Source organism: Neoarius graeffei, chromosome 13 (genome assembly GCF_027579695.1).
Source record: "Neoarius graeffei isolate fNeoGra1 chromosome 13, fNeoGra1.pri, whole genome shotgun sequence".
In the NCBI taxonomy this organism is placed as follows: Eukaryota; Metazoa; Chordata; class Actinopteri; order Siluriformes; family Ariidae; genus Neoarius; species Neoarius graeffei.
In genome coordinates this window covers 50822468-50836533 of record NC_083581.1, presented here as the reverse complement: position 1 = coordinate 50836533, position 14066 = coordinate 50822468, and the positions used below count along the sequence as shown (strand labels likewise).

General features: G+C 40.5%; 1 protein-coding gene across 2 annotated transcripts; it reads right to left on the bottom strand.

The window, feature by feature from the left end:
• Nucleotides 1-254: 254 nt before the first annotated feature.
• On the bottom strand, nucleotides 255-9151 carry haus8 (HAUS augmin like complex subunit 8). Of its 2 annotated transcripts, none has more exons than XM_060937985.1 (10): nucleotides 9045-9151; nucleotides 6650-6711; nucleotides 6498-6556; nucleotides 6255-6387; nucleotides 4737-4847; nucleotides 3319-3419; nucleotides 2166-2324; nucleotides 1932-2073; nucleotides 552-693; nucleotides 255-428 (listed from the first exon to the last, which is right to left on the bottom strand). In XM_060937985.1, the coding sequence occupies exons 1-10, from the start codon at nucleotides 9107-9109 to the stop codon at nucleotides 308-310; spliced, it is 1095 nt and encodes a 364-aa protein (XP_060793968.1). In that variant the 5' UTR covers nucleotides 9110-9151; the 3' UTR covers nucleotides 255-307. The 2 variants fall into 2 exon arrangements, with proteins under 2 accessions (XP_060793968.1, XP_060793969.1); XM_060937986.1 differs by having other exon boundaries at nucleotides 4737-4844.
• Between the last annotated feature and the right edge of the window lie 4915 nt (nucleotides 9152-14066).

Below are 14066 nucleotides of genomic sequence, written 5' to 3'. Positions count from 1 at the left end.
CAACGGCACACAGAAAACACAGTCCTATATACTGTACAGTTTCAAATGAGTCTTGATGGGTGATTCAGAATATCAAAGATATTAGACCATCACTCCATTTAACTTAGACATATTAATTCTTTACATCAAGTCACATTCATTCAGAATTATTAGTCTGTAACAATTTAATTCTGAATCATACAACTGCCTGAAATCAAGAGTAAATCATCACTCATGACACTGCTCGAAGAAAATCAATAAAATAGTACACAAACTAAATTCTCAATGCTTTAATAATTACTCTATACAGTCACAAAAAAAACCTACTTTAATCTGAAAAGAGACTTTCTACTGTATTAAATCCAATTTTATCTTCCTCCAAACACTGCTGGACCAGTACCATTTCCTGACTCACTAATGAGGACAGTTCCAACAGATCAGACGACGTACTGTAAGATAAAGTAAGGGGTTGGATGAACTACAGTATTCACACAATATAACAAATAAGCACTGTTTAATATTATATTACAGGAATTTTGAGACTATTTGTTGTGTAATGGATGTTGCTGTACCTGAGGAGATGCTGGTCAATCTCATGTGCTGCACTTTTTATCTCTTTAAGACCTGATGCAGTGCTTTCACTGTCTGTGGAAACATCCTTCATGTACTGCTCCAAGATACACTGACTATGCTTCAGACAGACAACTGCTTTATCTGAAATATGAGAAAAGATTGTGGGTAAAATGAGGTGGCTGGGCATTGTGAATTGTGACCCTCCTATTAATGCATGTAATTATTTTCAAATAGTAACAATTGTTTAATCTATTGCTGTATGTCAACAATCACAATTGGTTTTAAAATAACATGTCCACTGTGTTTTATATATTCTATATTAAAAAAAAAAGTCTACTGTAGACCAAAATGTCTTCAAACTACACCACTTTAGCAATAGTGTGCATCCATGCAGTTCTCAAGACACTGTTCATTATCATGAATGCACATATGGAGATCCAAACACAGCCAGTGCTAAATAAGCTTGTTTTTGCAACAGGCTCTGGAGCCCCAATGAAAATATGTTTTAGGGATGCATCAATTTATTGGCCGTACATCGGCATCAGCCAATATTCACCTTGTTGACAGCCATAAACCTATCGGCAAATAGGTTGACATTCACTAATGGCAGTGTTTATCTGTTTTGTAGCATCCATTTTATGCTGGGTAAATTTTGGGTTTGCTATTTGCGGTCAAACCCGGACAACAGTAGCTTACCCAGTTGCAGAGTTGGAGAACATCCGATAGGTGGTACTATAATACCACCCATAACAGCCACTGGCTGGAAACGACCCTGGCATGACTTAAGAGGGCAACAAAATGAACAAAACAAAAAACATCAGTATTAGTATTGGCCAATTTGCTATTTTAAACAATCAGTATCAGCCCATAATTTCACAATTGGTGCATCCCTAATATTTTGTTTTACAGGTTTACTGCCGGGCGGCACGGTGGTGTAGTGGTTAGCGCTGTCGCCTCACAGCAAGAAGGTCCTGGGTTCGAGCCCCGGGGCCGGCGAGGGCCTTTCTGTGTGGAGTTTGCATGTTCTCCCCGTGTCCGCGTGGGTTTCCTCCGGGTGCTCCGGTTTCCCCCACAGTCCAAAGACATGCAGGTTAGGTTAACTGGTGACTCTAAATTGACCGTAGGTGTGAATGTGAGTGTGAATGGATGTCTGTGTCTATGTGTCAGCCCTGTGATGGCCTGGCGACTTGTCCAGGGTGTACCCCGCCTTTCGCCCGTAGTCAGCTGGGATAGGCTCCAGCTTGCCTGCGACCCTGTAGAAGGATAAAGCGGCTAGAGATAATGAGATGAGATGAGGTTTACTGCCCTGGGTTTTTTTTTTGTTTTGGGGGTTTTTGCCGGGGGGATACACCCACAACACCACAAAACTATTCACTGACCCAGAAACTCCCCTCTATCTTCTTCAAGGTGCAAGTTCTTAATAGGTAGCTCATGCCGTGTTGTGTCTATCGCTGAGGCAAAGGTCTTGTACTCCTCTGTGAATTGCTTTGCAGTTGCAGTGACCGGTTTTAGTGCGACAGTCTGAGAAAACACACCACAAAGCATCACCTAATTATGAAAATAATATACAATATTGAAACTTAAAAGTAAAACTAAAATGTATAAAATGTAACCTGCAGGTCAAGTAAATCATCGAGCTGCTGCTGCTTTTCGAGATGAAGGCACTGTCGTTTCTTGTTCATAACTTTTGAACGCAGCTTTTCCTCTTCTTCCATCAGAGTAATAAGATTTCTTTCTGCTTCTTCTTTAAGTTTTTGTGTACTGTTTTCGATCTGGATAAAAAAATTCAACATGAAAAGAAGACTGATACAAGGACAAATTCAAATGTCAAAAAGTACAGATATACAGATGTCGCCATCCCAATTCATTGACTTCGTAATTAAGTTCTTTAATTACACAGATCAAGCACTGATTCTTATAGCATATTTCCACCAGAGAACATGGCTCCAAAATAAGTTCAGTTACCATGTGAGCAGAGTTGGCACATATGGGAGGAGCTACAATTAACTGATCAAATGCCAAATGTTCACAATCATCCTGATAATGTTGCTAATCACTTCTCTACTGGCACAAAACTCTTCAGTAGTTTATTAAGTTTCCTACTCCTAAATGGCCTAATCCTTGTTGTCAGTATCAAGAGCCAATACCCATTTTATCCAACAATTTTATATTTCAGGTTCCCTTTTATTCACTTACCCACCTGTCGTGTTCTCATTGCAGCTTAGCCTGATTTTACTTTTTCTTAGCCACGATCCAAGTAAAATAATTAATTTTCTAGTTAGAGCAACCCAAAACAGCGATTAAGAGGTTACGTTCAAGAAGTCATAATTAACAAAAATCAGGCACATACCATTATAATTGAAACAGCTCCTGAAAATGTTTATTCTATCACAATGTCTGCTTCAAATCAATAGGTGCAGGCTCTATTAGTGCATAGAATAATTAAGGCGACCTTTTTCTTACAAAGCCCTGTGTAAGAAATACACGTGTTAGTGTTCAGGACTCAGGTACAGTTTATGTCTAGGTTGAAACCCCACTTTAGTCTTTTCTCTTCAATAAATATGGAGATATGGGGGTTAAAGGGCAAAGAGAGCTTTGGTAAACTGGGATGTTTTGATGCTATTGATAACACCATGTACTACACTGCAGGCTAAATCTGTGTTTGAATGACAATCTCGAAAATATGGGCTGCAAAATAACTTGATCACACAAATTAGAATATATTCTTTGATTTGTCGGATTATCCTAATCATCGCTGGATCTAACCTTAGCAGTGAGGAAGGCCAACAGAAATGTTTCTAACTCCAGGTTTCTTTTTTTAGCATTCAGGTCCACTGCACTTGGGTGTGATGTTGGGGCTGTGTTTTCTGGAGAAAAAAAAAAACACTGTAATATGAAGCCAATCAGAGACAGTATTCTATACTTTCAATGCAGAGTCCGATATCCCCTTTCCACCAATGTGAACTAGTGCCAATTTGGAATTGGTTCAACTTGTAATCCTTCTAAGAACTGATCTGTCCACATGACAGACAGCCACATCATTACACCACTGTATGAGTCTCCACTTTCCCAGCAATGCACTGGAGCAAAATGGAGAGCTTTCATGTAGTAGACAATCCTAATCAGTTTGCATGTTATATGTTATTGTCAGTGTTACCATGACAACATGGAACGCTTGAGTCCAGTCAGTGCATTCAGCTTTATAAAAGTGCTTTTTCCTAGCCTGTTTAATTGATTATTAAAAGTACATTAACAATCTATGTAGTGTCATTTTATTTTTTGTTACACTTACAAAAAAAATCCATAGGTCATTTTATCAGAAATCACAGATAAAAAATTTAAAAGCAAACAGATAGGGTTTCTTTTCCTTCTTCAGTCAGTCAGTCAGTCAGTTGGGTTCAATGCCCGAACTGATGATCACATCATCAGTTTTTCTTTGGCTAATCAGACACAAGGTACGCCACCACTCTTGCCAGAGCGGTTGGGGGTTAGGTGCCTTGCTCAAGGGCACTTAAGTCAATCCTGCTAGTCTGGGGAATCAAACCAGCAACCTTTTGGTCCCAAAGCTGTTTCTCTAACCATTAGGCCATGACTTCCCCATTTTCCTTCTTTGTAAGTCAAAATGAAATAATTTAACAAAAAAAATTTTTTTTTTAAAAAAGGGTCAGTTTTTCTGAAACCCATCATTGTTGCTGACAGACAATATCTGGAATTCACTGAGCAGCAAGAGTAGATCAGATTTTCAATCTGCACCAGCGGCGCAGATTCCAACATGGTCCAAAATTACATGTAGGAGACCATTTTTGTATCATCAGGTCATGCTAGCCCTTTCCACCAGCTACCACCACAAGTCTATTTCAGACCTTTGGGAAACACAATGGTGGACAACTTGATTAGGCGGAAGAGACTGATTGTGGGGTTCCCCCCCCCCGTTGTAAAAATTGCAGTCACAAAGTTTTAGCTGTTCTTCTTGGCCACGATAATCCCACCCCCAGCCCAGCATAAGCGGTGCTTAGTTATATACAAGCAAAGTGTTGGTGCCGCTCTTGTTATAGTTTTCCGGACCAAGAGCTAGTTCTTTGGCCTTTGAAATGAGAAGAACTGGTTTGAGATTAGACACCGGCTCCAAACCAGCACTTGAACTACACTGGTGGAAAAGGGGTAGGAGACACTTTAATTTGTACCTTTAATGACAGAGAGATCAAAGTTTGGACGTATGCAGTGACCATCCAGTACTGTTGACTGCAAGACATTTCCACCAAGACTTGGAGACTCTAAAAGGCTGGGTATAACTGCTGGTGGGAGTTTTGCAGCGATTCAAGTTAATCACATAAAACAACATGAATGCAAATGTGAGTTACCAGCATCATCAAATTTTGTTAAAGGAAAATCCACCTTGTATGACTTATACATTAGCATTTATAATTAATGTGTGATCTTCAATGGTGAAAAGGATTAATTTTATGATTAAATTTTAGGTGACTTTTTTTTTTTTTTTAAATGTTTGAACTTCTTGCACCACAAGTTGGTCTATTTTCTTCAGCACTTTATTCCTTTAGTTTGTCAACCTTTTTCACCTACTCCTCTGCAAATTTTGCCTCAAACACAAAGGGTTTCAAAGATACAACATTCATACTAATACTGCTATCAGCATCATTGAGCTTGTCATCTCTAGCTGAGGTAAGTCCCTGCAATAACTCGGAGCAACTACGTTGTGTAACTGTACTGCATTCTGGAAGTTTGTGCCCAAGCACAACTGTGGAGCATTTGTTGTCTCCACTTACTCTACATTAGATTTTTCACGAATGCTCCAGAAATGGCAAGTGAGAAACGAAGCTCCTGTGCTTGTTTTTTTTAGGAGCTAACCGCAAAAACAGACCATTATCACTTGTGTGTTTGAAATCATTAATATCCATCATGGGAATAAACAAAATAGGTACCCTATGGGTACCTGTGGCTACTGCTTATAAATAAAAATTTTCTGATACCATGTCCATACAGTAAATATAGCATGCATATGCACACGCATTATTTTTTTTCCTCTATAAGGCAGTAGCCACAAAAATGAATTAAAAAAAAATAAATAAAAAATCACAAAAGTAAAATACACCAAATGTCTGTACTTTATATTATTCTACTCTTACCTCTTACAGTTTTCGAAACTGAAACCTCCGAACCGAGGCTGGCATACACACACTGTTGCCATGACTGAAACTCTTATTTCCCGGAAAAGGCCTGGCGCTAGAGCTCAGCAGTCTCAATACTCTTTTCAACATCATCACACATGGGACCAATGGCCAAAGAAGGCCAGGAAAGGGGGACAACCGAGAGTATATTTTAAAACAGGAACGCACTTTCCCTCGGTAATAAGCATAAACATGTCTGAAAACAATTTCTTTAGTCTAGTCCATTTATTTCGAATGGTGAACCGAACTGTATACACTCACTAGTCATTTTAATTGGAACACGTGTATGTGCATGCACAGTGCGCGACTGTTACACTCATTCTTACATCACAATTACAAAGTGGCTACAGGCTCTATGTGAGGCAGTGGTCACAAAAATACTGCACCAACCAACAAATTAGCAGCAGAATCGCTAAACAACTGCATCCATATTTTAACGTACATACATTTAACATGGTGGAGTTTTCCTTCAATAAATGAGAGGGGGGAAAAAGTCATTAGCGTTCATAAACTTACACACAGAGTTCTGATCCGACTGAGCGTGTAATGTCCGTCTTGGCGGTGTACCAAATCTGGGTTTGTGGCCACTACCAACTTTAGGTGAAGTAGGAATGGGTGGCACAAGAACAGACTCATTTGGTGTATTTTTCTGAGTGGGGAAAAAAAAAAAAGAAAGGAGCTAAACATGCAATCAAACCATGGCTATTCTGTATTCTACAAGATGCATTAAGCTGGTGAGGAAGATCAATATTTTGTTACCTTTACAACTGCCTTCTTTTCAATCTGCATATAACGAGACTTCACAATTGTCCCAGAAGCTGAAGAAAAGGGATGGCAATATTATTACATAAACAGTGATACTGTGTATTGTAACATCTTGACTGAAAGAAAATGTGAGTTAACAGCTTTACATTTGGGTTTCCTTTTTGCTCCACTGTTGCTTCCACAGCTGTCATCATTTCCAGATGCCAAACTTAAAAAAAAAAAAAGAAGAAAATAAATAAATTAAATAAAAAATTTTGGCAGTTAGCACCATATAATAAAGCATGCTACATCAAGGCAAGATTCTGGCTCTGACTGAATCCATCCATCCATTATCTGTAGCCGCTTATCCTGTCCGACAGGGTCGCAGGCAAGTTGAAGCCTATCCCAGCTGACTATGGGCGAGAGGCGAGGTACACCCTGGACAAGTCACCAGGTTATTGCAGGGCTGACACAGAGACAAACAACCATTCACACCTACGGTCAATTTAGAGCCACCAATTAGCCTAATCTGTATGTCTTTGGACTGTGGGGGAAACCAGAGCACCCGCACGCAGACACGGGGAGAACATGCAAACTCCACACAGAAAGGCCCTTGCCAGCCGCTGGGCTCAAACCCAGGACCTTCTTGCTGTGAGGTGACAGTGCTAACCACTACACCACCGTACTGCCTCCTCTGGCTGAATCGTTAATTTCATTTCTTATCAGTGAAGTAGCTATAATTTTTTCTGAACAAAGTTGCTGTTGAATTCTTGAATCTGACCGGCTGGCAGGTGCTGATTCATTTCTATAACAGCACAGCCTTGAAGATTCAAATGAGTAGCAATTTATGGACTTGTGCGGCAGACACTTCATATATGCTGTGTTCACACTTATACCAGTACGAAAGTGGTATAACTGTATCGATACAAAGTATACCGGTACAGTTTAGTGCATCTGTCCACACTAGCGAGAAATGTTTGTGGTTTTCTTTCACGGTAGTTGAAATGCGCGTGCGCGAAATGTTTCCGTGGTTACCGAGTAACTTCCTTCTGAGAATATATGGCGGATGAAACATGTGTGCGCTTTTTGTTGTCAATGTACAGTCTGTATTTCTGGTGGTCATTTATTCAGTCAAATCGTATAAAACGCGTGAGGCAGTTGAGAAAGAAACAAACGAATCTCCGTTCTTCACCATTTTATTCAGCGAAGACATCGATTGAGGTGTGTGACTTTGCGCATGCGCATTATATTTGTATCGATACAGAGCCGCTTCATCTGTCCACACTACAGCGAAGCGCTACAGTACCGATACTGTACTGGTACGAAACCCATACATTTGTGGGTTTCGTACCGATACAGTTATACCGCTACAGTACCGGTATAGTTGCTAGTGTGGACAGGTGTTGCGGTACGAAAGTAGTTTCGTATCGATACAAAATCCCTAGTGTGGACAGGGTAATAATCTAAAGGCCTCTGCATGCTCTTGCGACAAGGCTTTCGCAGATAGCTTTTCGCAGACAGTTGTAATTTATCGTTGAGCGGGGAGTAATAGGCGTGCGCGGTGTTATTCACCGCCACAACGCAAGGGGGCGCGAAGTCGCGAAATCGCTAGGAGTAGCTGGTGGGTGTGGTTAGTGGAGTGTTTATCCTCCGGTTACTTATAATGACTAGAACTGGAGTCGTATAGATGTACGTACTTCCTCGATCAACCGCTCTTCGTGCTGCTCCATCTTCGCTCGTGTTTTTAAAAATGGCGGTCATGAAAACAAACCAAACCGGGAAAGTAGGGAAGCGGAAGTGCGTGTACAGCGGATGTAGAGTGGACCAATCAGAGCCCTCTTGTCTGCGAGGCTTCTGCGGTGGTCACAATTTTTGGGAGGTGCGCGCAGAGCGTCTGTGAAGGTGGGGGGGCTACGCAGACGCTATCTGCGAGGACTGGGTTGTCAGCATAAATTGGCCTTAAGCCTAATGTGTGAATGTAAATTTAACATTCATGGAAGGGGCCTCAGTGTCTTCAAGGGCGGTAGGTTTTCCGCCACTGGAAAGTCTTCAGGACAGAGTTATCCCATTCCTTACTAACAAAACAAGCAGCATAGTTCTTTGGCTTGGAAACAAAGAGATGATAATGAGAGAATTAATTTTTTAAAATAGTTACTATAATGTAAATGACAACAAAAGTTAACTTTTCTACAACATTAAAATGCAACTATAAACGGTTAAAGTGTACAACCTGTCTTTTAATCGTTAACCAGCTTTCTGTGGTGTTTGAGTAACAGAGATATAATCAACTTTGAGCGGTATCAGATCACACCACCCCGTTGTTGATTAGTTTCCTAGAACAGCATGCCTTCTCGTGTCTTATTTCTTACTTGATTGTAAATCATCCACAAGCGATCATAACTCCTAGATTTTAGTTTTACAGCGTTGGTTAAACACACTGAATGGATCCCAAATGGCTCCCAACTCCCTGGATGTCGTGCATTGTGTGTTCAACGAGGAAACACCAACAAAACTGCACCGCACCTAACAAGTTAAACAGCGAAAAGTAAAACTTATTCTTACATCGAGGAGTCTTGTGAAGCTGTTTTCAGGACTTTCCGAACAGCTGTAGACTTTCTAGTTGCCATTCCGTGTTCACTTTGCTTTTCGCGGTTTCTTCCTGAGTGTTTTTTTCTTCTTTGAATTGGCGTTAAAGTGCACTACTGCCACCTGTTGGCCATTCCGTGTAAACAACAGCACTATCTGACAGGAACGAGGAGGGAAAAGTTTTACACTTATTTATCAACGTTGTCTCAAATCTTTCAGGAAAAAAATTACTTTGTAGGATATTTTATAATATTTAACTCTTCTCAGAAATTGCGTTTCTTAGTTTGCTTTGTCATTGTTAAATTAACTTTTAATCTGATGTTCTTCAACATCTGCCGTCATTCCTCCCCTTTCCCCTGCTATTCTTTTCATTTACAACATTTCCTCTGAATTATTTTACACCAAAATGCCACAGATCCTGTCGATATTGATCCATAGGCCTGATATGTATATTTTTTGAATTTAATTCAATTTACAACCAATGTAGATACATTACATTATTTACACATTACCATGATATCTAAGGTAGAATTAATAAAATTTACAACAATAAAAAATAGAATTAAAGTTCATTATGTATAAGTGATAATGCAAATATAACACACACACACACACACACACACACACACGTGTTTTATATATATATATATATATATATATATATATATATATATATATATATACACACACACACACACACACACACACACAGGGTGTGATTTGTCAAAAAACCAGAAGGGGGGGATGGGTTTTTTTTTATCATGAAACGTCACAAAATTAAGGTAGCAATAGGCTAACAGCTCAATAACACTAAACACTAATTGAATAACACTAAATGAAAACGAACACTAAACCAGAGATAGTAAATTCATCTTCCTATCTCTCTGACTAAATACACGAACACTAACACACAACAAAGTTCGCATTGCTTGTCGCGTTGCTGTGATGTTTCTCTCCCTCCGGATTAAATGGACAGTGACTCGAAAATCACTAAAATACATGAATACTAAATGAACAGTTTGCTCTGATGGCGCAGTTCACATTGTGCGCAGCTTTCCGATTTAAACTGTTTTTTTCTCATCCTTATACTTCCTGTTTTATGGACTGTAACGGATTTGCTTATTTAGTAATTTTAATACAGAATTTACTTTGAAATTATAATCAGACACTCCAACGCCCCCCCCTTAAAAAAAAAAAAATCGGGCCGTGAAAAAGGCGGCATCCGCCAAAAGGCGCGCTGTTTGCATCCCTGCAGAGAACGCAAAGATATTGTTATTATCTACAATGTATCTATTTGCTGGGGACGTTCGTGAACATCAAAGCTGCCACTTCCGGTCATTTTGAAAGTGAGTGCAATGTAGACCATCAGGGCCGTGCAAAGACCTTTGGAGGGGCAGGGGCTCAACATTCAAGAAAGGGCACTTGGAACAAATTTTTCACACAAGTTAACTTTATTCAAAACTAAATTTCAATTGCAACTGAACATTCTGTGTGTGTGTGTGTGAGATCCATCTAAATGCTGCAGTATTCTTCAAAGCAGCAGTCTTCGGTTTGCCATGTTCTTGAAAATGTCTATGACAACACTGTATTCAATATGGATATCTTCACTAAGTGAAGATTAGTCTGACCTGTAGTTTTCTTTCTGACCCAACTGGACAGAGATCCACTGCCTTTTGCTGCCTCCCGCAGCTCCTTCTCTTTCTGCTTCTTTATCCTCTCTTTCCTTGGCATCTTTGCATAATGCAGGCTTTCACTTATTTAGAAAACGTTTCCCTATGTTTTAACTCAACTAACCTAAGCTACTATAACATATAGTCTTGATAGAATATGTTGTGGACGTCGTCATTCAGCCTTAAGTTTTCGAAGCTGCTAGAATATGTTATTAACGCCGTCGTTCAAAATAAAGTTTCCGAATCTGCCACGTTAATGAAATGGATGGAGCAAACGGTTTAAATATAGCCTAGGCGGCTTCATTACATGATAAACAACCCTACGCATTTACTGTTGTGTTCTAAGCTGCACAATATTGCATGTTCAGATAAGAAATGAAAGGAGACTTTCAGTGTGACCTTACCATGCCGTTCCTCGCACTGTCTCCCGCTGTCAACCGCCTGCAGGCGCATTCTGCACGGAGGCGCACTGAATGCATGACGTCACGGATTGATGCCCGCATTTACATAGAAAAACATTATTTTATAAATCTATAATTTCATATATTATTGTCAAATTGTAGAGAATATTGATGTTGGAGCTAACTTATCTTTTACAAATATAAAAAAAAAAACCAAACAACAAAACAGTCCCTATGAAAAGGGCACTTTGGACAGCAAACAGAAAAGGGGCAGGGGCTAGAGCACCTGTAGCACCGGTTCATTGCACGTGGGTGTAGACCATAGAAAACTGTCACAACATGCCTGTCATGTCAACTTTTTTTTTTTTTGGTTTGTTTGTTTTATTGACGGGGTTGTCCCCGAGGATTTTTTTTCAGCAGAGATAAAAACCAGAGGGGGGGATGATCCCCCCCAGCAAATCGCACCGTGTGTGTGTGTGTGTGTGTAAGTAAGTAAAAGCTGGGCGGCACGGTGGTGTAGTGGTTAGTGCTGTCGCCTCACAGCAAGAAGGTCCAGGTTCAAGCCCCATGGCTGGCAAGGGCCTTCCTGTGCGGAGTTTGCATGTTCTCCACGTGGGTTTCCTCCGGGTGCTCCAGTTTCCCCCACAGTCCAAAGACATGCAGGCTAGGTTAACTGGTGACTCTAAATTGACCGTGAGTGTGAATGGTTGTCTGTGTCTACGTGTCAGCCCTGTGATGACCTGGCGACTTGTCCAGGGTGTACCCTGCCTTTTGCCCATAGTCAGCTGGGATAGGCTCCAGCTTGCCTGCGACCCTGTAGAACAGGATAAAGCGGCTAGAGAGATAATAAGATGAATGACATATTTACCCAGATAGCAAATGATGTTATTTCAATGTTGATATTTGGTCAAGATGGTTGATTTACAGTTATAGTTGAACACTGATGGTAGATCAACCATTAATCAACCAGTGATAAAATAAAAAGTTGAAAAAATGTGTTCGAATCAATGTAATGGTTGAAGGAAACATTTGATCAATGTTGAATATATGTTGATTTTGTTGTCATCATACACTGCACCACTGGACGGGAGCCTGGGGTGCACTCTGGGTGAGACCATTTTGTGGGAGGGGGTTTCCTATATTTCATTGAATTTCATTTATTTAATTTAGAATTTTAATGGAGCACAATGAACTATGAAGAATAGATTATTATTTATGGTTATGTGCAAATCTTGTGTGTGCAACATGTAAGGAAAAAACGAACAGAAAATTCTACCATACTGGACGCTACTTGGAATGGTCCAAATAACCGTCTCTCAGAAGAACTTTCAGCAGAGCTCGAGCTCCGTTGACGACGAGACTTGCGACCATAGACTGTCCGTGCTTGTGACTGAAGAAATTTGCTTCAACAACACTGGCCAGTTCTCCTCTTTGTGGTAGTGTGGTTAAAAATAGTGGTTAAGTGAACATGTGCTTGTACACATGATACTCTGATGGACAAGAACCCCATCCCACCTCACGCCCAGTGTTCCTGGCATAGGCTCCAGATTCACCATCATACTGAGTAGGATAAAACAGTGACTGAGGATTACTATACAGACTTATTATGACATGTTATGTATTCTCATCTCATTATCTCTAGCCACTTTATCCTTCTACAGGGTTGCAGGCAAGCTGGAGCCTATCCCAGCTGACTATGGGCGGAAGGCAGGGTATCTACACCCTGGACAAGTCGCCAGGTCATCACAGGGCTGACACATAGACACAGACAACCATTCACACTCACATTCACACCTATGGTCAATTTAGAGTCACCAGTTAACCTAACCTGCATGTCTTTGGACTGTGGGGGAAACCGGAGCAAATATTCAAATATTTTGTTAGTCAGGCAGTTATTTGAATTGTACAGTAAGTTTAACTGCTCGTACTGTATTTAGGCAATATTTTATTGTCCAGGTAAAGACTGTATAATCCTTTCTGGTTCATATCATATCTGGTTCATGTCCACAGACAGGCCTTTCCATCACTGTGTACGGTGAAACATCAACATCAACCCAATTTCTCACGGTGGTGCAGTGGTTAGCACGGTCGCCTCACAGCAAGAAGGTTCCAGGTTTGAACCCAGCAGCTGGCGAGAGCCTTTCTGTGTGGAGTTTGCACGTTCTCCCCGTGTCTGTTTCCTCCACAGTCCAAAGATGTGCAGTTAGGTTGACGTGGGGCGGCCTTGGGCTGAGGTGCCCTTGAGCAATTCCCAAATAGCAAAAATCAGTTGAATCAACATTGAAATAGTGTTTGGCAGAAAACATTGAAATAATGTTGAAATGATATTGAAAGTGTCCCCTTGAATTTGGGTTGAATCAACGTTGAATTTTCAACCCTATCAGCATTGAATCAATAGTGATCAACCATCATCTTTTCTATTTAGATGATGGTTGAATCACTATTGATTCAATGCTGATAGGGTTGAAAATTCAACGTTGATTCAACCCAAATTCAAGGGGACACTTTCAATATCATTTCAACATTATTTCAATGTTTTCTGCCAAACGCTATTTCAATGTTGATTCAACTGATTTTTGCTATCTGGGTAAGCTTCATCTCCAAATAATTTCTCTTAAATGACCATTTTCTTGTCTGTTATTCATTCCCAGCTTTCCTTTTGGGTGGCACAGTGGTGTAGTGGTTAGCACTGTTGCCTCATAGCAAGAAGGTCCGGGTTCGAGCCCTGTGGCTGGTGAGGGCCTTTCTGTGTGGAGTTTGCATGTTCTCCGTGTGGGTTTCCTCCGGGTGCTCCGGTTTCCCCCACAGTCCAAAGACATGCAGGTTAGGTTAACTGGTGACTCTAAATTGACCGTAGGTGTGAATGTGAGTGTGAATGGTTGTCTGTGTCTATGTGTCAGCCCTGTGATGACCTGGCGACTTGTCAA

What these genes read in the sequence shown, in the direction of transcription:
- haus8 (XM_060937985.1), bottom strand. Translation starts at nt 9,109, where the DNA reads ATGGCAACTAGAAAGTCTACAGCTGTTCGGAAAGTCCTGAAAACAGCT. An exon ending in AGCAAAAAGGAAACCCAAAT is followed by an intron (nt 6,557 to 6,649) that starts GTAAAGCTGTTA and finishes CCTTTTCTTCAG; the next exon opens with CTTCTGGGACAATTGTGAAG. An exon ending in TGATCTCTCTGTCATTAAAG is followed by an intron (nt 3,420 to 4,736) that starts GTACAAATTAAA and finishes TTTTTTCTCCAG; the next exon opens with AAAACACAGCCCCAACATCA.